The 25,736-nt window shown below is 48.3% G+C and overlaps 1 protein-coding gene across 3 annotated transcripts; it reads right to left on the minus strand.

Annotated features, from left to right (window-relative positions):
- Positions 1 to 7,159: 7,159 nt before the first annotated feature.
- On the minus strand, positions 7,160 to 24,953 carry LOC118219176 (protein FAM107B-like). 3 transcript variants are annotated; one of them, XM_035402155.1, is made up of 4 exons: positions 24,716 to 24,953; positions 12,616 to 12,799; positions 8,667 to 8,823; positions 7,160 to 8,179 (listed from the first exon to the last, which is right to left on the minus strand). In XM_035402155.1, exons 2-4 carry the CDS (start codon positions 12,741 to 12,743, stop codon positions 8,072 to 8,074), a joined length of 393 nt encoding a protein of 130 aa, XP_035258046.1. In that variant the 5' UTR covers positions 12,744 to 12,799; positions 24,716 to 24,953; the 3' UTR covers positions 7,160 to 8,071. The 3 variants fall into 3 exon arrangements, with proteins under 3 accessions (XP_035258046.1, XP_035258047.1, XP_035258045.1); XM_035402156.1 differs by lacking the exon at positions 24,716 to 24,953 and adding an exon at positions 15,281 to 15,395; XM_035402154.1 differs by lacking the exon at positions 24,716 to 24,953 and adding an exon at positions 13,951 to 14,154.
- Between the last annotated feature and the right edge of the window lie 783 nt (positions 24,954 to 25,736).

The raw sequence follows: 25,736 nt of genomic DNA on the forward strand, positions 1-25,736 counted from the left end.
TCCGGGGCAGAGGAGCGGAACGCTGGCGAGGGGGAGGAGGAGGAGGAGGGGACCCGCTGGGTTTTGGGTACTGCGGCACGCGCTGCGGCGGGCTCGGGGGCACCTCCGTAGAGGCGCGTCTGACTCCCTGTGTCTGTTAAGCGGTGCGTTATGGCGCAGCGGCTCCCCTCCTGCTGCACCGCTCTCATTACGGCTTCACTGTGACCCGGGGCAGGAGGCCCTGGAGCTCCCGCTTCAGAGAGCTCCTCCATTTCCCTTCAGCACAGCCGGACAATAATCGCTCTCTCCGTCACACAGCGAGCGGCCAGGATAGAGCGCGCACACACACACACACACACACGCACACACACACACACACACGCTCACGCTCACATTCACATGCTCACACACACACACACACACACACACACGCTCACATTCACATGCTCACACACACACACGGACGCATACACTCATACACACATACTCTCTCTCACACACACACCCCTTTGCCTTGGCTATGAAAGAATCCCCTATTCCACGCTTTGAGCCGCTACAAGGCCGTTGGGGATTGTGTGTTTTCCGGGGCCAGGCTGGCGTTCTCTCACACAAAGCCGGGGCGGCGCGCTCCGGCAGCTGGACTGTCCTTGGCAGAGAGGGACGCAGGGGTAGAGCCGGTAACAGCATCGCACCGATCCGCTTTCAGCCAGAAACCGCCGGAATTAAACCGCACTGCACGAAACAGCCAACAGAGCCCACACACCTCTTACTCCGTCACTCACTCACTTCATCCACATCTACAGCATCCTGAATCAACAGATGCTTCTAAAACCGATAGCAACCTTTGTACCAAATGTAACAATTTCTTTTTTTAAATCTACAGATCACACTAAATTATTGAGGTAAACTGGTTGCTCCATGTGGTACAGAAGCTCAGGGTGTCTGCAGGCAGGATTGTGTGTGTGAGAATGTGAGTGTGTGAGAGTGTGTGTGTGAGTGTGAGAGCGTGAGAGATTGTATATACGAGCTCTCTGCACTGTGGGCTCACCAGCAAATCTGAGCAGTTCATTCATGCCTCGCGTTCATTTGTCATTTCCTGCAGCTAACATATTAATGACGAGGCTGCATTTCTTGCATTTTTAAAAATGAAATGTGGACGTGGCCCACAGGCTGGGAATTGGCATATCCTTCCCCTGTGCCACATTAATTCACACAAAAACCTCCATCTTCACTAGAAGCTTTTTCCTCATTCATCGATTTTAAGTACCAGGCCATTTTTGGTATTAGGAACGTCACTTAAAGTCCCCCTTTTATTCAGGTCAGATGGAGTGAGCAGCTGCTTGAAATAGAAGCTTCTGTTAATGTAATTACAGCCGACAAATCAAAGCACTCTGCAGGACTAGCTTTCTCCTTGTGTTCCAGAGCACTGCAAATAAAATGTCACACTAAGCCAGTGGTAACCAACCCTTTCCCTGGATATATACCGTCCTGAAGGTTTCCACTCCACCCCTAACAAAGCCCCACCTCATTCAACCACTAGAGATCTCACTGAGCTGCTAATCAGTAGAATTAGGGGTGCCAAATTAGGGTTGGAGTGAAAACCTACAGGATGGAAGATCTCCAGGAACAGGGTCGGTTTCCACTGCACAAAGCTATCATGTTTAAACAAGAGCTGAATGGTTGGTTCGATGCTGCAATTTTATTTTCATCATAATAATGAATAATAATAACAATCACAATAATAATGACAATTATTATAATTACTATTATTATTATCATTATTATTACTCTACTATTATTCTCAGATTGAGCAGGTGATAGTAAGCTGGAGTGCAGTGAGCTCCTTTAATACCCAGTCTCTGCCATATGGAGCGTGTGGCACACACAGAGAGTCTGCTGAATGGCTCTGTTATTAATGAGAGCGTCTGGCAGCGGGAGGCTCAGGGCAGTCGGGCAGAAATAAGGACGCCCTGCGAGGGTCCTTCCTGCCCCGCAGCTGTGCCGCGCAGCGGGAGAGGTGCTGATCCGCCGCAGGGGGGGGCGTATGGAGATCGCCCAAAAATCCTCGTCAGTCTCCTGCCTGGATTCGAACAAACTGCAGCCACGGAGAGATGGCTCTAAACCGTCAACCCTTAGGGCCCTATTCAATCTAACTGCAGCCATGTGCAGACTGTCTGAATAACTTCACCCTCTAGCCTGCATTCAAACGCACTGCAGCCAAAAGAGGACCATTCAAAACCTTCACTATTGGGTCTGGATGCAGTCCAACACAAGCGCTGCCTGATTATGCTCATTTTCGGTGCCATTTCCATACACTGCTCAGTGACTGGCATGTTGTGCGAGTTAAAAAAAGGAGGGGGATACTGATTGCATGATTCAATATCCTGGGCATTTCTCAGGCAGTTCATCACATCTCCATAGTACTGGGCGGTTAATGTGCAAGCCACCAGACAGACTCCACCTTCCAAACACAAAGAGGTGGAAATAAAAGCATATAAAATTGAGAATACCGAAAACTTTTTTTAACAGCTACAGTTATCGAAGTTATTTTAATAACGGCAGTGCCATCATAATGTTGTACAGCACGTCTGCATTGTACAATTTTTTTAAATGGAGAAGATTTTTAAAAATTGGTCGCTCTCATATTTGAGAACTCTCAGCTCTCACGCCTTTTAACGATTGGTTGGTCTAGTTACCATGGATAGGGTTCTCCACACGGCAGCACATCTGATTTCCCATGACCCCGCTGGGATTGAACAGGCACTAATTTCTCACCTCAGAATCAATAGGCCACTGCTCCTGCTCCCCCCCAACGCTCAGTGAGCTGAGCTCTTCCACACATCTCAGAGGGTTCCGGAGAGGCGGGCGGTATGTTTAAAATGGGAGCGTATTTGCATATGATGCAACACGAGGCTGCTTGAAATGACACTGTTCTCAACTACTACATTTTGGGTACAAAGTGTGGGAACTGATACCTGACCTTTTCCTGGCGTTGCTTGTTTCAGGTGTACAGGAATCACCATGAGAGGCCTCCACACTCCAGAGGGACTGATGTTCATTGTTTTACGGGGGGGGACACAATATGAAACACGGTATAGTGCTCGCTTTTGGGTTTTAGCATTATTCTTGCGGCTGTCGCTCAGCAGAGCAGATGACATCGACGCTGATGGAAAATAAGTCATTGTGCATCAGCTGACCTGACGAGGTAGAAATGTCACAGCTCTGATCTACCGCCACAGCAGAGGAGACCGTTACCCTTTAACCACTCGAGCACACGCTTAGAGAGCACGGAGGCGACGAAATTTACGAGCGTCCGAAAGTGCTGACTACACCACCGCAGGTCTGTAAGCTCACACCATATCTGGAAAAGCACACAGCGTTTCCCAAAGTCAATATTTGGATCCGTCGATTAGGTCGAAACCCACTGACACCGTAAAGCCCAAAAATGGCGGCAGGGGAAAAGACACTGGAAACGAGAAGCCTTTCAAGGTTGGTGCGGATTGATCAAGTTCCTTAATTGGCCTGCAGACCCTGTGGTAGGGCCGGGTAATGTAGAGGTGGAGAGAGTGAGGGAGTAAGAGAGAGGGGGGGAGAGAAGGAGAGAGAGAGAGAGACAGAAAAAAACAAGAGAGTGAGAGAGTAGGCGAGAGAGAGAGGGAGGAGAGAATAATGGAATCGAGGTGTAATGGAATTTGAGATATCAGATCCAGGAGGTAACACCACCCCCCACCCCCCCTTCAAAAAAGGAATCCCTCCCCAGAGCACCTGAATTAATTACCTGACAATGTCAAAACAGCTGAAAATGCACTCCTTTCCACCGGCTTCCCGCAGAGCCCGTATCTGCCTGATCCATCCCTAAACAATTAGAATCGTTTCAGGAATAGCACAAAAAATACTCAATAGCAAACAGACAAGCAAAATGGCAGTTTACCGTAAACCATTTCATGCCACCCGTACGTTCTGTTAATGCCGTCAAAGCTGGAGAGAAACTTCATTTTCATACTACACCACAAGAGGGTGACTTTGCCTTGGAAAAAGACAGGCATGGTGGATTTCACATGATGATCTTGCATTGCCATGACGATCCGTCAGGAGCTAAATGGCAGGTGGGTGTGATAATGCTTTTGTAAGTTTAAAAAAAGCTTTTGTAAGTTTGTCATCTCAGTCAGCTAAAGATTTCTTGGTATCTTCTCATGAGCTGTGGCAAAAGTACTTTAAATGTACAGTACTATATATATATATATATATATATGCACACACACACACTATAAGTTTTAGAACATCTGTGGATGGCTGCTGTGACCCTGAACATTCAGCATGTCAACTCGAGAGACCACAGGTAAAGATGGGACAGATTCCATTCGACCAACTCATAGCTCATTGCTATATAAAGTCATTTAATTTGTTAACCGTCATTTTGATGTGGACTTTGTCAGTAGCATTTTGTGTTTTTTATGAAACTGTGACAATTCACCGTTGTTTCATTTCGCCTGCTGTCACAGTGCTTCACAATAAATTTAAATATTTGCGCTAGGTTGTAAATTGTTTCTTTGAGGGAAGAGAATGTATTCGGGGGGTTTTCGAAACGAGTGCGTTAATTCTATTCAGCCTACTACGTGTTATAACGTCCCCCATAGCCATAATTTTTGCAAATGTGAATGTTTTATTTTTTCCATCCAAAGATATGTAAATATTTTAAAATGCTACAGAAATATCCGCAGTTTTTTTATAAGCCATGCATAGGATGTTGACGAAATTTAAGGCACTGTATTCTTAGCTTTAAAAAAATAACGGACTTCATTTCCCTTTTAAATGCACAGGTGTTTTAAATACACTAACAGCATTCGCAGCATGTTCATAGGAACGCGTAACACTATAAACTTTTCGAAAGGACAGAGCTTCCAGCTCAGAATAAAAATGTATGCTAATTATAAAAATAAATATATAAATAATATATAAATATTTAAAAGCAAATGTTATTCAGAACAACCGCTCTGTCACGCACCACATTCACGAAGAGCATTCACGTGCCCAATGCCAATAGGTATGTTGGTATGCCGTTCTCAGTAGGCTACACGATACTTAAATTTCGACAAAAAACTAACATAGGAACTTGCAGGACCAAACAATGTCATTTAGTTTCGAATAGTCTTTCAATTCGGAAGATATTTCAGTTGTCAAGAGACACATTTCACCTTTTATTACTTTTTACCTGTCCACAGGCAAGAGTACGAAGCGACCGCATAGCTGTTCGAGCCTCACGTCAGTTCTCGTGCCAGCAGTGATGTCACCATGTGACGTTGCCAGGTGCGGCAGGATTTTGTTGATTAGTCTGTACAAAACACTTTAGAAAACTAAGTGAATAAATAAAACCTATTATATAATAACTATATATTCGTTAATAATACTAACAATCCGCAGATACGCCAAGACTGGGCTTTGGAATCAGTGTCCCCCATAAAATCCCTATCGCCCACGTAAAACTAACATTTACTATATATTTTCTTTGTCTATGTCAAAACAAACAAAAAGCTACTTTCATGCATATCATATATTTGAATGCGTAAGTTACTTAATTACTTATTAGTTAAAATTGTACTTCATTATTTAAAAAAAAATACTTTTCAGAGGTGGGTAACCCGGCTTCAAAGAGTAAAAAGACTGACCATATATTTGCTCCACTACCATGCACTAAACCAGCTGATTCTAATTAGCATAACTCTTCAGCATGATAGGAGAACTAATTATTGTAATCAGCTGGTTTAGTGCATGTTGGTGGAGCAAATACATGGTCAGTCTTTTTAGTCTTTGAAGCCGGGTTACCCACCTCTGTTACTTTTCGCAAAGCATATTTGATGCTATGAAGACTGATTCACTGACATTTTCGTCCGGCCGTTTCTATAATGCTTTGCTGCTATCTAGTGGTTAAATTCCGAAATGCAACTAGAGTGCAAACAATATTAACGTAATCAATTTGAGTGATAATACACTCCATGCATTTTTTTTCTTGCAAAATACAGGTTGCACCAGTGGGATGTTCCCTGGGAATGAATGAGAATTTTAATTGTTCTTGTCTTTTGTGATTTAATGAGTTTGTAGTGAACTATTTTTTCTGATAATTTGATATTGGTAGAAGGCATGTCATCATTTTCTAACCCAAATTGTGTTCCTATCACTAATTGATACTAGGTCTTGTGTAGGCAAATGGTGATGGTGGTGTTCTGCATTGCGCTCATTTGTGGCTGACTGCTTTCTAGGTGAAGCAAACAGGCCCAGATACATTTTCCTTCCAGGCTTTGACTCCTGTACCCTTCAGGATTAAAAGTCTGGGTCTCTCAAAATGTCACACACCATCTCTTATGGTGCTGTACTGTCTGAAAGTCAAAAAAGGAAACACATCCAAAGAAGAACTTCATGGTTGCGAAGGTGTCGAAGCCTGGATCACATCTGAATCAGATCACGATAACACATATCAATAAGGAAATATTTTCCTTGTTATGAACTAAGTATGGAATTTCCCAAGAACCATATTCACAGGAGATAAATCAGTTGTTTGTTCCTGTGAGTTTTATAACCATGTACAATTACCGGGTACACCAATACATGGGAAAGGCTTAAATGCGTCAGTGTGACTGGTGAAAATGTTCAGGAAGTTCTTTCTACTGTATAACATTGTTTTCTCCAGGTTTTAGTGGTGGTAAACAGACAACACAGACAGGAAACATTAACACTGCAGCGTTGGGCCACAAGATGGTACTAGAGCAAAGTAGGAAACTAGCATAACACTAAAAATGTTATTACCTTCACTGCAAATAACCAATGTATAAATAATGTAGTAAACTTAACCCTTATTGGTTTCTTCTGGCGCTCTTCTCAGCACATCCGCCCGAACGTGTTTCGATTAGCTTAGACTCTTCAGAAGTAATCCAAGAAAACCCCGACAAGGTGACCAGACATTTACAGGAAGAAGCTCCAAAAATCTTAGAAATGACCCCAGACATATTTTGAACAAAAATTACTGCATTACAGGGCCATCGATCTCCAGTATTTAGACCTTGAAAGCACGCTGTACGGACTCACTGATAACTGACTAGTAACTCCTGAAACAAGCAGACACTGCAGCCCTCGACGCCTGGAGTCTCATTCAACAGCATTCAAGATCACTCAACAGCAGACCCTGTGAAGTTCTATTTACAGAAAACCCATTTTTTATTTGTCACAGCAGGGAACAAAACAGCGCCGGCTAGTGGTTGCATTCCATACAAAAAAATAGCTGAGTTTCCATTCTCAGAATCGAGGAACCGAGCTGAAGCTGTGCATATTTCATGGGGGGGGGGAAGAAAAGAAATACTGTTTAAGGTTTAAGTAACCGACATACATATTCACCTTTTTTATCAAAAACACAAAATATAAAAGAAAGGATTCGCATTGAAAGGTCCAGTATTTAAATCAGGGAAAGCTGAGGTGGAAACGTATGCAAAAAGAAAGAACAATAAAACTGAGGGGGCCGCATGCTCACCCTCCCTAAAATGAGGTAACAGCAGAGAACGAACAGTTAAAACATCAATAGTGAGCATTAAAAGAAATAAAGAAAAGGCAAGAGAGCGAAACTGAAAAACGAAACGCATAAATAAAAAAACGCTGCTAATTTTGGCTTGCGAAACGTTTCGATGCGGCTGCCACAGTTCACCCTGTGGGCTCCATTCGTTACGCAGAAAACAAGAAGCTGTGAATTTTTTCGACGGGAGAGATGTTTTGTCTTTTAACTTCGGCCATGGTCAAGGCTGCGGACCTCTTCCGAAGTCCCAGAGTTTTCCCACTTCACCGCGGTTGGCATTTGGGGTGCAAAGTGGCGTGCACTGGTGAACACTGATCTATACCGTGATTTATACCGCTGCATACTGGTGTAAACTGATGTGCCTGAAGACTGGAGTAAGTGGCTGGGGGAGATTGTCTATTACAGCCAGTCATTTCACTGCTCGAAGGAAGAGGAGGACTGGGAACAGCAGGAAACTCCCTCAGGGCTGTGGTCGCTATGGTGATGTGCCGTGGACTCCGCCCACCCAGCCCCTTGCTCTCTCTAAGGGCTGTGCTACTGTGGCTCCGCCTCCTGCTTCGTCCTCCTCAGGTTGCCCTTCATTTTGACAAACTCCGGCGTGTTCTCCTGCTCCTCCTCGCCTTTCTGCTGCTCCAGTTCATGCTGGGGAACACAAACACAATCGGTTACTAACCTGTACGTTGAACCTTGTTCCGCCATTTTGTTTTTTCTACAGAGCACGGGTCAGACACATAGCATCCGCAGCATGTGCCCTTCATAACAATGGTGCTACTGTTGACTGAGCACACGTGGGCCTAGCACAGCTATGCTTTATCTTTATGAACTTTTTTATGGCGAAACTAATAAGTCTTGCAGGCCCCGCCTCAACAATAGTGGCGATACTGCTCTCCGTCGTCTGAGGACATCATTTTTATGCTGGGTGCAATAATGTGGGGCTTGCGCCACGTGAGAACAGCCTGCATGTCCTAGAGTACCAAGAGCAACACTGACATTGGGCCTGGTTTGCAAAGGAGTTTCACACACACAGGTGCACTCTCGCACACTCATACGGACACACTCACACTCACTCTCACTTTCATACACATACACACACACACTCACACACACACACACTCACTCGCTCGCTCACCTGCTCCAGTTTCTGCTGCCTCTTCTGGAGCTCCACCTCCAGGTCGGAACTCTTCTTGTGGGCCTCCTGCTCCTCGCGCTGCTGCTTCAGCACCTGGTCCCTCTTCCTCCTCTCCATCACCTTCTGCAGCTCCGGCTTGTTCTGCGGGGACAGGCCCCTGCGCACACACACAGAGGAACACCCGTCAGCACCACACACACACCACTCACGGGACAATCACCCCAGGGAAAGGCTTTGGTTGGCCACACCAGGTGTTGACAAAGCATAGTCATTAGAGTCTTGTAAATACTATCAGATTATATACAAACTTATCAGATACGGCTCCTACGTTCGCTTCCCTTAACAACAGGAAGTTCAGGAGGTTTTCGGCAGTAAATTACACTTCCTTGACGGCACCGCCGTTGCATTGCACTTTGTCACGCCGCTTCAAGAATTTTTGTAAGGCAGCTCGGGCTTGGCCCCTTCCTCCCCAGGGTCCCATTTCGAATCGACTCGCACTTCGGACGTGCAAACGCGGAGCACCCGCCATGAGAAAAAGGATTGGTGGTGTGCTGGAACAGCCTCAGGCTCCCTTTAAGTCAGGGGAGCACGACTGCGGTCCTGGAGGGGCGGTCTACGTGCTGGTTTTTCTTCCAACCGATTACCTTTTAACCTAAGTTTCAGTTTTCTGGCAGCTCTATAAACTAGACTGGTTTACTCCGGTATTTGAGCACAGCACAATGTTTTGGATACAGCTGCTGTCTATGTGCTGATCATTACCCCTACTGCCCTTATGATTTTAGTTTATAAAACTTCAGTTTGTGTCTCTATATCTCTATAAGCATTTAGTAAATCTCAGTACATAAACACCATTCATTCTGGAAAACCAAAATGCCCACCATTATTTTTTTTATTTTTCTAGTTCTCTATGTTTTTTGAAAGGTCGTGTTCATCCATGTTAGTGGCGGGTTACATAACAGGAATTCAGGGGCCCCCCGTGCGTCCCTGGATACAAAACCTCCTGCCATCCCAAATGGGGCGCATGGACGGAGATGTTTGTCCGGTTGCCCACGACGACGTCCCCCTGGGGATCGGCGTGACCTACCTCCTGTCCTCTTAAATCTCGGCGGGGTTCGCATCGCTACGAAAGGTCAGCGCTGACAGCACGCTGGAGACGGGCGTGAAAGGCCCGCCCCCTGCCCAGCCGTCGGGACCCGCTGACGGACGCCCTCCGCTCATTCGCTGCGGCCCTTTCAGGTCGGCTTGGAAACGCTGCCAGTCATATAACTGCCGACTTCCTTAACCCTTTGAAGAGCAGTTTTTTTGGAACGGTTTTTCAACATTCCAAATCAGTGTTCCAGGACTCCACTGCTTTCAATTAGCAGCAGTGATTGTGACATCAGCATTAGAATGTTCAGTTCAGAACGTTCTGATCACGTTCTTGTCACTCCTTAGAGTGTTTGCAATCATATCCCAGTATCAACACTCATATGTCCTTAAGACTGAAAGGCTTCCTCGAATACTCATGACGCACACTGATTCAATCAAGGCGCTGTACACACGTTACGCAACCCGGCACTTAAGGGCTCGTCATTCGCGGCCAGAACAGGAACAAACACTGGAGCAAAAACATCTGTCTTCCTCAGGCTTCGTTATTTCATTACATTACCGCCGGGCTGCAGAGTTACGGGCTCCACAAAGCCGTAAACAAGCAATAGCCATTAGCCGTCAGCGGGGAGGGCGCATGCGCGGGGTTGTGATGGACGTCTCTAGTCACCGCGGGGCAGATAATAAAAAGGCCTGTGAGGGGACGAATGCTGGCGGGCCGGCCCAGATTGGGTCCTCTGGGTATTATGTAAGCGCGCTGTTCCCAGGCCGAGGTCATGTGTTCTCTGCCCTTTCCTCTGATGTATAGAGAGTGGGGAGGGGGGAGGGGCGGGGGGTACTTCCCTGACCCCTGCCCTGCCCACACCACCACAGAACTCACTACCACATGTGCTAACCAGACCGAAACACCGAAACACTCCTATATGCCAATCAGGCTAGCACACCACTCACACCAACGAGCCACCCACCAACATTCCCTGTGTGACCATTTTAAAGCCAGTCAAAGGATCGTTTCAACTCTCTTGGAAAACCACTGAAAAGTTCCACCACGCTAAGAAAGCCTGAGTCCTGATTATAATCACTACCGACTGTACAGACGTAGCACTCATGTCAAAACAGCAGGACGACAAACCAAAAACACTATTTAGAATGGCTAAACTAAAGAATGATGAAAAAAAACCCAAAAAAACTTATAGAACCATAGCCTCTCTGCACACCGCCCACGTCAGTAATTCGATAACAGGTTTCATATGTGCAGAGACTCTGGGCGCCATGGAGACCTCACGACGGTTCCGAGCCTCGGCGATGAGACATAACCGGTTACGTAATGTTCCATCTCCCGCCCCCTCCGCCCCCGCCCCCGCCCCCGCCCGGTTCCCGCTACAGTAGTACGGTAATCCCCCCGACATACCGCCACCATCCCCCGTCCCGCTCCACACAAGAGGACGGGCCCGAGACCCAACTTCCGTCCCGCTACAGCACCGCTCTCATGGCAACCGCGACCATCCAATCATCCGCTTCGCTTGTTCAATGTGACCTTGTGCAGGGCGACTACGTCTCCACACACGAGCGTGTAACTGAAACAGATCTAAGGGGCTTTTCAGAAGACACGGTCAAACCAGAGCCTTCTGGGCTTTTTAACCACCAATCCAAATCTCCAAATTGTTTTTTGGGGAATTCACGAACACGCTGTCGTCTCTCTCGCTGCGAGCGCCTTCTTTTACGTCTTCGGTGTACACTGCCGCACGATGGCAAAGCCCACACATCTGCTGAAGAGCCTCATAGCCGCTGTTTATCCCGCTCTAGCGCACTACCCTGCAGGAAGCGATTGCGCAACACGTGAATGATGACTGGGGCCCCGCGTCGTAATGTTTATAGCCTCTCCCCGCGGGGGCGGCCGAACTCTGGTGAACCCGTTCCAGCTCTGCGGTGCTCAGCAGGTAGGGGGTGCAGTGTGTGTGCGCAGACCTGTGTGTGTGCGCAGACCTGTGTGTCTGCAGCTCTCTAATAAAACGACGTTCATGCGCAGATCTGCGCAGTCGTAGCGCCCAGTCAGTCCCTGGGCTTGTTATGTAAACTGTCGCTGCTGCACTGATGTCACGGTCAGATCGCTCGTAACTCTCTGCGGCCAGAGGGGGGGGGGAGGGGGCGGTGGGCGTGCATTAATAACAGACAAAAACATGACCTCTTACATAACCGCTCCGCTTGTCTGTATTTCCAGGGATTCCTGAGCTTCTCTGTGGCAACACCGAGAGCTCGGCCAATCAGCACTAACCGTGTCAGTGTTACACAGCGGCTCTGACCCCGCAGCTTCTCCACCAGTTTGAGCGGGTTGCCCAATAAAGGGGATTTATGCGGCAGGTTAATAAAGGGGGGATTTACGCCGGGGCTTCTTATAGAGGCAACCTCCGAAACTCTTTTGTGAGGGACTCAGTCTCTAAACCAGCCCTTCGACAGCCACCCCCCATTCATCTCCAGAACTGCAAGGCAAACGGGCCTTCCCTTTCTTCAGGAGCCTGCTCCATTTACACAGACCGCTCGCTGTTCGGCTTCTCTCTCTCCTAATGTAAACACACGGTCCTCTTCCTGCTTTTACAGTTTAAATATTGACTAAACTGTGAACACTAAAGCGGTTAAGGTACTCGTTTGCGTTGGCACAAACCCAGCTAACGCAAAATGATCGCGCAACGTTACTAGGACGTTTCGTCAATGTTATAACACCGCCGCTACGTTGCAGTAACGTTGTGAGAATGTTTTGCGTTAGCTGGGAACCCTGTGCTCCCCCCCTCACTGTCCCATTCAGGGATGACGGGACACGGGGGCGTTTGGCGGGAGGTTTGGTGGGCGGGGCCGGACCCCGTACCGTTTCTGGTTCATCAGCAGTTCCCGGTGGAGGTCCTGGTGGTTGCGGGACGTCTTGACGGGGTTGACCAGTTTTTTGGGCTGGATGAGCTCGTCGCAGTCCCCGTCGATGTAGTCGGGCTCCGCCATGGTGCCGCGCCCGCTCGACAGCGCCCCCGACAGGTCAGCCGCGTCCCGGTACGGATCTGAGGAGAGAGCGCACCGCGGAATTGTGGGTAAGCAGCCGGGCTTGGAATCCAAAGGGTGCAGGTTCTATTCCCAGTCGGAGGGGCATTGACCTTTAACCCTTGACCTCTGTGCCCAACCTGACCCGCTTCAGTAAAGAATTGGTCGTAAAAATGGAGTGTAAACTCCTAGCTTTGAATGTTCCTGGATGATGGCCTACATTAATTCAAATATAATTCAAATTCACCAGGAAAAAAAGGACAATGCTTTGAAAGCACAAGCTTGGAAGTATGTAGTTTGACTTCAGAAAACACCGACACATTTACTTTTATTAAATCACATTTACATTTAAGGTTTAATTTAATTATGGAGAACAAAATTCTTTAAAACATTTACATGTTTTTTTAAGAAAGGGCCAATGCGCTGTACAGAGACAAAGGACTAGTCTCCTGATAGACTACATCACCATGACAACATGCCTTTTGAATCCGACAACCATTCCACAGAAAAAAAATGCAACAGAAGTCTGGTGAACTTGAAAAACTTAGAGAGGTCCCGAGTTTGAACACACACAACCGCATATTGATAATAATCTGATTACTCCAGTAATATCCATCTGAAAAATAACAACTGTTATATGTTATAATAAGTCAACTGATGTTAGCGGACAAAGAACTTTTAGCATATAATGAACCCTGAAACCCTTTGAGTTCCAGGAACAACAGGATACTGGGGAAATGAGTCATATTATGCAACCTGCAGTCTCCAGAGACTACAATACACGGAGAATGCAGCCGTTTTAAATTAGGCACTGTACATGGAAAGAGTACATTCCTTTTGTCAGTTGTTTCTGAGCCCAGATGTTTATCGATCTTTACGAGAAGCTTGAGGATACATGCCCAGAAGGGCCCCGCCAGAGATAACAGCCCGTTTTTTCCGTCACGTGTGTCACAAATACTACACAGTTCTACTTTTCAGCATAAAGCGTACATCCCTTTTAACAGTAATGTTTCGTACTGCTTTGGCTTCCCGATCTGGCTAAAGTGTACAGCTTTGTTAAGTCTGCAGGATGTAATTCCAAACTGCAGTTGGAAAGATTCTTATCGATTCCATGCCTCTTTAATGGCAAAATCAATTAAATAATAAATAAATAAAAATCTCTCCTACTTACCCTTAAGGAGGGGGAAAACTGGATATCTTAGCATAGTTGCCATTTTTACCCCTGGCTGAGTGTGTAGAGAAAAAGTCCTCGTCGTAAGCAGAGAAACGCCTGTTACCGAGCAACCAGACCGGGCGTGCTCAGAGTGTCTAGCGGGATTGAAGCCTGCCGTCGGCTGTGCGCTCGACAAAACAGCGCGGCGCTTTATTACCCAGCTCCCCCCTCTCCCCCAGGACACAGCGAGTGCACAGGGACTGGCTAATCGTTAACCGCTGGATAAGCCCCGCCCACTTTACCTTATAAGGAAACGTCCCTGGAAACATTCAACAGCAGTACAGGTGATACGCAAATCGGGATGTACTGCCACTTCAAAACACGGCAGATGATTATCTGGGGTAGTAAAACACTCTCGTGCCATTTACAACAACAGACGACGGACCAAACAAGGACTTTTGACTGAAGGCTCTGCCAACCTCACATAGCTACTACATAAATCATTAGCCATAAGCACAATTCATAAAGGTGTTTTTTCTGTCATAAAGATGATCCTAATCACGTGTCCTATTTAAAGGCAGAGAATGTTCCGAAGTTCTTTTCTGCTTAGAATTTACAAGGCAAGTCTTTGATGCTTATAAAATTAACATTTTCAATGTAAGGATTTAATGTGGTTAAAGCCATTTGAATAGAATATCAGAAAACCATGTAAAAAGTCCTTCTAGTAATTTCAAATGACAAAATTAATCAATTTCCTTTCCAGCTAAAGTCTCAAAATGGGCAGAGAAACGTGTGCTGCACTACTATAATTGTGTTAAATGTCTCATGCATTCCTTAAGCATGACTAACATTAAGGCATGTCATTGTTTCTTAGTCATGGCAAGCACTCTCCCATTTAAATTATTTCATTATGCAAAGGATGACCGATTTCGACAAACTGCGCATTCGAGACTGCGGTGCGCCCATTTCTCCACTAGAGGTCGCTGCGCATTCTCAGTCTGAAATCCCAAAAAGCCGCTGGGAAATTCAGGAATGCGAGACAATGAGAAGTGTAGACAAAGAGATCACGCCGAGTTCTGATTTACACCCGTCTGCAAACCTGACGGTTCAGAATTAATTTTAAGTCTCTAACAGCACCACCGTGAAGCCGCTGATCTTCAACTTCTTTCTGGAAACGTAGGGTCTGTTCATACACCGCGGGACATTTGTGTCAGAACAAGGACAATCCCTGTTTTGAGTTCATGACCACAGTTAACTAATTTTTAAACCCAAAGTTTCGCTTTAAAAACCCAAGACTCTAGCACTGCATAACATTTCTATGGTAAAGCGATTTACGGTTAAAACCTACCTCACTGCGCCAGCCAGTAAAAGGGTCTCAGAGAAACCTCAGCTCCCTAACTTCACCCAGATCTGTCAGAACCTGCCAGGAGCTCAGTCCGTAGGAAGCTGACAATTAAGCCAAAGCCCGCCAATCGCATCTCACTTCCAAAGTGTAAACACAGCAGGAGAACCAATCAGATCCTTCCCGACCTCTGCCACCCAAAGTTGCCGTTCATAAGCCAAAGTCCTGTACCGCAACCCCAAAACCACCACAGAGCAGATTCTTCAGTTCCAAAAAAAAAAATTCTGTTCTGCTTCTTCAGGGGTGGTCTAACATTAAACATGGAATTTTGACTGTAGTTTTTAATTCAATATGCCTGGGAAACACCATTTCTGCAGGAACATTCAAAGACTATCAAAGCTCCACCCAGCAGGTCCTTCCGTACTCCAGGTCTGCACCTGAACACTGTACTCCGGTTTCTGCAGATCTCACATTCATAAAGACGTGAGCTCGTACTGAGTCATGCGTTCTGAGTTCAGTATGCTGTCACTAGAACGTCCTAGCGGGCTCTGAACCACCTACACGCAACAGGCTACTTTCAACAGTTTCTTAAAATCCTCTTAGTTACCTGGAAGTTCTTGTTTCTAAGTTTAGCGATGTTACTTTTCAATAATACAGTACTCTACAGGGACCACACAGCTGTTAAGTACACCATACTGTTTTTATATTGTTGCACTGTACAGATTTGGTGGACAAGTCAATTTTCCTTTTTTAACAAAGTGCATCTCATCTTGTATATCCATTTCTAGAAGCACAAAACCTTAACCCTTATTGCCATTCCTCATGTGCAGATGTTAACGCTTTGACGGTGGACAGACTCCACATCGCGCAGCACCAACAGAGGCAGAAAGTGGGGTTCCAGTTCCGGAACATTCCACAGGCAGACACTCCAGTGGGAAGACGGCATGCGCACCGTTAGTTCCTCAAACCAACCTCTGCCTCAACCTCCCTCCCTGCCCCCCCGCCCCCTCCCCAGCCCCCGTTACTGTGAAGGCCGGCTGCATTTAAAAAGCTCGCGTCTAGCAGTCAGGCGACGGGCTCCTAATTGCACAGGAGAGGAGGAAGCGGCCCGTGGAGTTCAAAGCGGGCCCCGTTTCAGACAGGGCCCGTTTACCAGCTGCGCCGTCCCGGCCCAGACGATTCGCGGGCCGGCACCCCACCCGGGGGGCGGATCCGGCTGCGATCACAAGCGCCGCTTCCTGCCTAATTACACCCCGCCGAGCGACGTCTTCTGATCAGGCCTCACTGCCCCTGGATACAGGGCCGAATGTGGGCACAGAACCAGTAGGGGGCACCCGATTGGCTGACTGTAAAGCACAGACCACTCTTTTTTACACAGACTGCCCTGCAGGCGCATTCACACTGGAGCCGTCCAGTCCGGAAACACACTCCAGCTGCCATTACCAGCACATCCTGTTCTACCTGTACTGGCCAAATTCACCCTTGAGTTTGATTTACAGCGAGCAGATTTTGGATAACAGCCAGTTTACCCAGGGAAGCACAGGCAGAGCACTTCTCTTATGAGACACATTTCTGTGGATATGTATATCACTATGAATGCGCTCTGGCTCTGTGGATGGGGCTACCTTTAGGGGACAACATGCACATACACCCATTGCTCACCGGGGGGTGAGGGATGAGGCCCCGCCTCTGGGGGAGGAGCCCTTTCCAATAGCCCCGCCCTCCTTCCCATGACACCGACCGGTCCTGGGAGCATCGGCTCTCTCAGCATAGGGACAGCTCTAAAAACAAACACTTCCACTGTCCTCCTTTCTGTCTTTTCACATGACCTCCCCCCCCCCACCCTCGAACCCTCCACCCCTTCCCAGGGTCCAAGAGGTGGTGTGGGAATGGAAAAATGGGGGGGGTGTTATTATATTTAAGCGATAGCTGTACACCACCATGGTCCCATCTGTAGTCAGAATGCACTATGATCAGTTTGACCTCTCCTCCGGGGTCAGAGTGCAGTGTGGACACGAAACATAAAGCTCAAATCAACATCAACTCAAACTGGACCAGGACCGACATCACAATCACTACGGCGACGGGTCTGGGGGATCAGTCATGTGACCATCAGGTGCTGTTTTTAGGAAAAGAAATGGGGAGGGGGGGGGGGTTGTTTACAGGCCATTGTAAGAGGAGGCCATGGGCAGGTCCCAACACCGGTTCAGTAAATCATTTTCGGCGCTTCCTCTACCCGTCCCGCCGAAGGACAGGCCGGGGCCAAAAAAACAGGAAACAGGAACGCCACCGCGTCGGCTTCTCGGCTCATTCTCCACGCTTTTTTTTTTGTTTTTGGGAAAAAAGGACATTGGTTGGAAAAGCGGACCGCCGTGGCGCACTCTGGTGAGTGGGCAGTGCCACCCGGAATGCCCGTTTACTGGAGATGATTCCCAGCCGGACGAGGGTTCGCTCCCGGAGAATCAGGATCTCCATTTACCAGGACAGACTTATTACAGAGAGGAACGCGACAAACGGTAATCACCTCCAACAACAAAGAACCCTCCAGAACTGAAGCCGCTTAATGACTAGACTGGCCGGGCCAGTGGGGGAGGGGGGGGGGGGGGGTATACTGTCCCGTCTCTTAAGGGACCGAAGCATGGAGTGGGACGGCCCGGAGCCCTGAGGAACAGTGGCTGGGTTTGGGAGGCCAACGTGCGCCCTTTGTTCCGGCAGTTAGACGCCGCGCTCATTACAGACAGACAGGAGAAAGCAGCTGGCATCCCATTACAAACCCCCCACCCCCACCCTCTCAAAAATCTCCAGGGTCCTGTGCTGCAAACAGTTTAAACACAGGGGATGCAATCTGGGACTGCTACACCCCCATACGCCACCCCCCCCCCCAGCCCTGAAGGGTAGTACCCTCTTTCTACAGCAGGGCTGTGTGCCAGGGGGGACAGACGAGCCAAGAGCTTCTCCCACGCCCAGGTGCGTTTCAAACCTCTAATTACTCACATCAAATGCACCTGGGAGTGGGAGGAGCACCTGAAAAGGGCGGAAACAAAAACAATGTTCAGAGAGGCGAGCTGAACAGGAACAGGGGCTTCTGTTTCCAGAGCAGGCATTCACAGAGAAGGTCCACTGTTGGAAGAGCCAAGCGTCTGAGAGCCCAACTCCAACCCCTTTGCCACAAGACCAACAAGGCCTTTCAGATGCAGAGCCTTCCCCCACCAAAAACAAATGCGGATAAATTTTGGATTTGGATAAAAGCGTCAGCCAAATAAATGTGATGTATTAAATAAACATTCGCTTACGAAACGTGTTTAATCACAGCGTGCTCCCGCTCACCTCCTCTCGCACGCTTCTTTACGGTCCAGTTGGGGTCTCGTTTACACGTTCAGCTGTTTATTTAGGGCAGAGAGGCGGAGTTAATTACCCAGCTCAATGAATGGCAGCGAGCTGCAGATACAGCCAGGACAGCCAAGGGTCATGCGAACACATTAACCGACGTGCCGGCGCCAAGCACAGAGCAGAAGTAGCCGGGCAGGTCACTCACACCACAGCAGAGGCAGGATATGCAGATAGCCTAGCAGTAAAGCACTGTATGCTTTTGACCTTTGACCCGGAACTGATCCGATCCGGAGCTGGGCATGGCCCGGCCGGGCAGCTGACCGATCCTCTCTCCCGAGGCCTCCAGCGTGGGCTGGGGGTGGGGGGCCTCCAGGGCCCCGTCCCACCGGGGGGAATGGGCGGGGTCTCCGGACTCTGGGAAGCTCCGGTCCATAATGGGGCTCAGATAATAAACTAAGGGGCTCCTCTGTTGCAGAAAGGCCCCCAGGGGCCGGCGGGAGTTCAGCGGCGGAATTCACAGAAACTCAGTGAGACAAAACCCATCCACCAGTCAGTCAACATGCAAGTTCCCCCCGCGCTACAAGCCCAGAGCCTTTACAGGAAACCCATTACGCAACCAGCTCGCAGCCACAGCTCGTACCTGCAACGCGGGGGGGGGGGGCGAGGGCAAACCGCCAAAACGTTCACAGGAAGCCGTTACAGCCACAAGACCCCCCCCCCCCCCCCCCCCCCCCCACCACCCCGCCATTTCAGACTGGAGCACGAAGCAGGGTTCCAACGGCTACACTTCAGATGAGCCTTCAGAAGAGCCACACGCTTCGCTGCAGAACAGGGATCGGGTTACCAGAGCCCAGCTCCAAACGGAGTTTCCCCTCCCAGGAGAGGCTGACAATGAGTCCAACTCCCATCTACAGCACTTTGGGTTTGGACTGGCTGCGAGACGCCGGCCTTCCTGCAGGCTGGAAACCCCCACCGGGGCGGCCGGGCGCAGCGGGTGTGTGGTCCGAGGAGCGAGCGAGCGAGCCTGTGGCTTGGCGTAGCGTCCCGTGCTATCCAAGCCACGCCGCCGCGCGCCGAGCGGTTTCCCTCGAGAACGCGCGCGTCTCTCCAGACCGCGGCTGCCGCAGATCCTGCACGTACCGCCGCTCCAAAAAAAAAACGCTGCATCAGAATTACAGTAACAAATAAGAGTTCAGAGTGTATGAAAATCGGATAGAACAGTCCGAGTTGCTTTTGGAATTTAAGAAACCAAATGTATTTCAGCCCTTGGTACATGCTGACTGGTGCCATATTTTCTCAGGGTCTCTTAAACAGTCCAAGGATAACAGAGGGGGGGCTTCTGGGGGCTAAATTCAGCTGAGACCTCGCTGCAGTTAACGGCAAATGGCACCGGCCTCCGAACTACGGGCTTCCAGCAAGAAGGTTGGTGCTCCAAGTCAGGCCACTAAATTACAACTGACCAAGGAAAGACTTCCCCAATGAAAGCCGAGCTCCTTCGCGCCCTCAAATCAGCCTGAGCCGTTGATGACAGTGACCGGCGCAGGTGGGTTTTTTTTAATGACGGCCCTCCTGCACCTTCGGCAGACTGAGAACACGCCGCCTGTGTGTTTATGACCTTCCCGAAAGGAGTGGGGGGGGGGGGGGGGGGGCACCGCAGACCTGCCTGACTTAAGAGTCCCTCCCGCAGCCTGTCATTGTCCCCGCAGAGGAGGAGCAGCGCAGTTTTCCTTTTAACCTGCACCCCTCCCAAAAATAAAAATAACAACCCCAGCACCTGTTCCCACAGGGGTGTCTAGGCCCTCAGCTGTCTTGCCCAGGCTTGCCTGTATCCGAGCCCGGAAACAATGCAGGCATTATAGGGGCAGCCCCGGGGTCCTCGCAGCTGTGACTGACACATGTAAACACGTGTTGGAGGTCTGTCATAGGCCGTGACACAGGGGGCAAGTGAGTACAGGCCCAGGGTCAGGCAGCTTCAGGCCAAAACCATACAACCACACTTATGGCACATACCGTATATGTACCACTTTTACCATATTGCCTCCTATACACTGCCCCACATAACTCTTATCACATAGCGTAATTAAATATTCCATGCAGACTGAATATTTGCACATACAAATAGTTAAGATATATTCTGCAAGAGCTTTCTGAAGACAAATTGAGCCATCCAGGCCGATTAAAGCCTATTATATAACACATGCAACTACTGTTCTACGAAATCTTTTGTTCTTTGAGGGGGGGGAGAGACTACAGACAGCCTTCTGCTGCTCTTTCTATGAATATTGCCAGGATCAATAGTTAGTATGCGACTGTTTCCATCCCATTCAGAAACACTGACAGACAGCAGACTGAAGCCCCTCCCCCCATGAATAAATCTCCCATCGGATCTGGGGCCTATTAAGAGGGATTATCAGAGCTAAGCGTTGCCGACCTGCCATTATAAAAACCAACTTGTTTTTCCCCCCAGCGCTGGTCATGGGACAGACAGACAGACAGACAGATATGGGACAGGGGTCTACCAGGCTGCAGATTAAAGACAGGTGTTGTGACAGAGGGGCAGCTGACCCCCCCCCCCCCCCCCAGATCAACACGTCCAGAAAGGGAAAGCTATTAGAAACCATAAACGCACACGAACCCAGAAAAAACAAGACATCACATCCCTAACACCACTTGCGTATCAATCAGGATCAGTAAGCAGAGAAGCTTGGCCACGGCTCGTGTGTTTGTGTGTGTTTGTGTGTGTTTGTGTGTGTCTGTGTGTGTTAGTGTGTGTAACTCCCTCTCTTCAATCAGCTCAGCATTCTGTGTTCTTTACTGCGTGTCGACTATGCAAGTGACAATTTTTCACTGAGCCTTGCCCAACATTACAGATTCAGGGGCTACAAACAAAAACTTTTTTTGCGTCATAGTTGATTTTTAAAAAAATAGTTAAAGTTCACTTCAGCAGGATGGAATGGAAGGTTCCAGGATGTGATGGTTTGGGATCCTTCTCTTCCGAGCTTACGCAATACCGCAGGTCCAAACACGCCTCCTCCTCCTCCTTTATTCAGTCATCACCATCTTCACTGTTTATCTCCAGCATAATAAAGCTTTTTGTCGTTGTGCAGGAAGCTCATGTTACACGCGCCTGCTTGGCAGCAGTCCTGAACCGCATGTACAGTATGAGCAAGAGACACGCGCGTGCGGCCCGGGGGGGGGTCTCAGCTCACATCTACAGGCCCGACTGTACCACACTGTCCCAAAGACGCACCACACCTCTAACCGCCGATGACTCTGCATGGTCCAGAATGAGTCGGAACGTTCTGAATCGGCCGCTCCTCTCCTCCTCCTCCTCCTCCTCCTCCTCCTCCTCCTCCCCCCCCCCCTCCCCCCGCAGTGCCGAGCGAGAGACGGTCAGCGTCACATGACCCAGTGTTTACACACCGCCCGTGCGTGCGGAGGGAGGGCGACGCAGCGGCCTCCCGCGCATAATGGAGCTGACGTCTGCACGCTGACACCAGGCTGAGCGCAGCTCCTTCTGCTCAGCGCCTTCATGGCCCGCATAATTACCTTCTACAGACCCCTTTTAAAAACAGTCTAAAACTGAAGACAATTTAAGACTCCGATTTCCACTGTCAAAAAGTCAAACTTTCAAAATGCAGTATAACTAATTCAAAATACAGATTTAAAAAAAGGCTTTAAAAATCTGTATAAATGCTCTGAGAAATGCTTTTGAGCTAGCCAATGGGCTCATATTTATGTTCCATATTTCCATAGAAAAAAATAAAATAAAATGTGACCAAATCCAAAACAAACCAACAAATGTGACAGTTTCCACCCCCCCCCCGCTCCCCCCACATGAAAGGGAAAATTCACAGGGTCTGCCGTCCCTGCCCCACGGGGACCTGACCACCGAGCTGCCTCTGATCGCCACAGGAGAGCAGCGCCCGCATCACTTCCTGTGTCCCATCTGTCTCTGGGAAAGGAAGGGGGGGGGTGGTTGACCACTTCTGCTTTCAGTGGTGACGCTGGAGGAGGTGTGAGCCCAGCACGGGCGCTGAGGAAATTGCACAGTTGGCCGTCAGCCTGAAGGGGGGGGGGGGTTAGGGGCGGGGAGTGGGGGCCGGGGGGGTTGGGGGGGACGCTTTGTACTTGAGCACTCTACACCGTCCTGTACTGGCCAGTGTAGAGCACGCAGGCCCACGTATCTCACTCATGATTGGCTGGGCTCTGGTCGCATCCCCCCCCCCCCCACACTGCCGTGTTCTTTTAACAGCCCCCGCTTTCTCCTGACAGCAGGCCCCGTTTCGCTGCTCTGTCCCCATCACGCCAGGCCTGCCGACCCACGAAACGAGTCTACGCGCCACGTGCAGCGGCTCCACGCCTGCTGTCCCCATCACACAGAGCAGCCGGAGGCTAACAAAGCTACACGCTAATAAAGACCCTCTCCGACAATGCCCCTCGAAAAGCGCTCATTTACTCCCAAATTGTCTGTAGTGTGAGAAACGATTTGTTGGGATGCATCGTGCATCATCTGCGCCGCGCGATGAATTATTATCCACAGTTTTCTTGGTGGTTCTTGTTTTCCGTCGTCTCGCCGAGGTTAAAAAGTCATTTTTGTTTTCATCGTGGAATGGGAGGCAGCAAATTAAAATGGCATGACTTATTACTACTACCGTACGATTAAGCCGCAAAGCAGCACCACATTGGGCAACATTGCGTTTTTGCATTGCTGAGACCTACACTGATCTTCTCCACCTCTGTAAGTAGCTCTGCATAGGTGACTGCCAAGCGCTGGTGATGTAATGAGGGATGGCAGCCCAAGAGGAAATTAACACTCCGTTTAAAACCCTTTCCCATTATCACATAACAACACTGATAAAGATGATTCGGTGTAATCTGGTCCTGCTCCTGCAGAACTCAGTGTGGGGTGGAAGGGTGCTGGAGGAGAATTGGGGAGCCCCTCAACCACCCTGTCAGCCCAGAGAACCCTTACGGTCGGGGGAATTCATTCAAAGACCAAGAAACGGACGCAAACGAATCACACACAAAACTGTGAACGTGTGTTCTTCCCTTCTCTGCCCTCCCCCCCCCCCCCCCCAACAAGAAAAATTCCCAAGAGGGGAGACCCCCTCACCCCTCAAACCCCCCACGCTTCTCAATCTAAAACATCATTGTTTCCGAGCAGGAGTTTTTCTTTTTTTCCCAGCTTGATTCGTGTAACTTGTAACATGAGTGTCCTTCTGTCCTATGTGACATCAGAAAGCCACAAAGGCGATTTCCACTAGTACTACAGCAAACCTATTTACCACAGACTTTAACACCAGGCAGCCGTTACCTTTTTGGTATTTTATTTAAACTCCAAGGCTGTTTGCCTTCCATTTCACAATAGAGGCAACATCTCATTGTGCAAACACCAAAGCAAATATTTAACTTAGATGTGGTTTGAATTAGTTTGGAAAGTAAATAAAACTCTCCATTTAAAAGAAATACCCTAGGAAAACAAGCACGACAAAGAAACACACGCCTGAAATAAAATGACAGGGGGTCCTGACGCGCGTGACCCCGGCCCCGGCGAGTCTCCATGTGACATAAGTATGGAGATCCACGCGACTTAAATAAATTACTGTCCATCGCAAGCTCACATGAAACGTTCAAGTCTCAAACTCTATTATTACACCTATTATTAAACGTGAAGGGTGTAGGGGGGCGGGCTGGCAAAAGACCCATTTTCCTTTATTGACGATTAATAAAAGTATTCAATCACGTATGAAAGAGGCATGCGTTTTGTTCACATAGGCTATTATTTTAAAGTATTTTAGCATATACCAATAAATCAGGCCTTGCATAGAGTCACCAGTAACCGATGCGGGCGTGCTATAGCAGAGCGGACAGAACACCGATTAACACGGCGCCGGCTGTCCCACAAACGTCCCATTACAGCATCTCTCTGAGAAAAAAGATCATTCGCTCAGAAGTGTACTAAGTTTGCGTTCTGCCCGTCGCGTACAGTTGCTATTCCCCTCAGCCAGAAAATAAGACAATTCAGAGCAGGCAGATCAATGTCTCGTTACAACTGCACACGGACGCTTCACAGATTAAAATGAGTCAAAACGGAAAGATTATCCGTACCTTAAAGTCTCCCGCACCGCTGTTGCTTCGCCCGGCTGCCCTTGTTCACAAATCGGAGGTTAAGAGCTCTTTGCACAACATTAATTCATTGTCTGACTGGTACTTTACGCCGAGGTGTGTCCATAAATGTGTTTTTCTTTTTTCTTTCTTTCTTGGAAGCAGTGCAATTGCAGATGGGACCAGTACGAAATGTAAATTAGTGCGAGAGGAGGATGGACGGTATGACCCTATGGCTGAGTCACGTAGTAGTCTAAGTCCCGCCTCCCGACTGCCTTTTATTCATTACCGGGAGAAGCTTTCAGCAGAGACCTTGCGCGCGTCTCCTGGGCGTGGTAGCTCAGTAGGATATCAAGACAGCAAAAACAAAAGTAATTCATAAATACAAGTTTCAAACATGCGCCTGTTTCTTTTTATTTTTATTTTTTACACGACTTCCCAACTCAGTACTGTAGTTATACACTGAACAGTGAATAAGCATTAACGGATGCTTTCAAGTCCAGATTATAGAGAATACATGTGATACATATTTTTCCCCGGGACGTACAGCAAACCTTGGCAACCGGCCTCCATGCTCTTAAGTGATTAAAGGAACTGCAGTCAAAGCATAAATGGACTAAATGTAATTAGCAAATAAAATGGCATTAGATCTTAACTGAAGACCCCTTGTCTGAGGTAAATCCTGGTCCCGCTTAGTTTGGCTGTCACGTTTCCTTTAGCGTTCCCACTTCTTTCAGTATGAAACTGTGCCCAGATTATTATTTTGATAACCTTTTTTTTTTTTTTTAAGACTACAGCTTAAAACTTTTGAAGATTAATTATGAAAAAGAAACACAGCAGTTAACATCTCAATTTGGCACTTAAGCATATTGGTTAATCGCCTGGGGGGGGGGGGTCATCACAGATCATTTATGAAAATCACTCCATAGTTTGGCCCAACAGCCCCAGGGAGGGCGGTGTCTAATAGACAATGTTACATGACTGTTAAGCACCTAATTTAGATGCAAATCAAAAAAGGACATAT

Source organism: Anguilla anguilla, chromosome 19 (genome assembly GCF_013347855.1).
Source record: "Anguilla anguilla isolate fAngAng1 chromosome 19, fAngAng1.pri, whole genome shotgun sequence".
NCBI classification, from domain to species: Eukaryota; Metazoa; Chordata; class Actinopteri; order Anguilliformes; family Anguillidae; genus Anguilla; species Anguilla anguilla.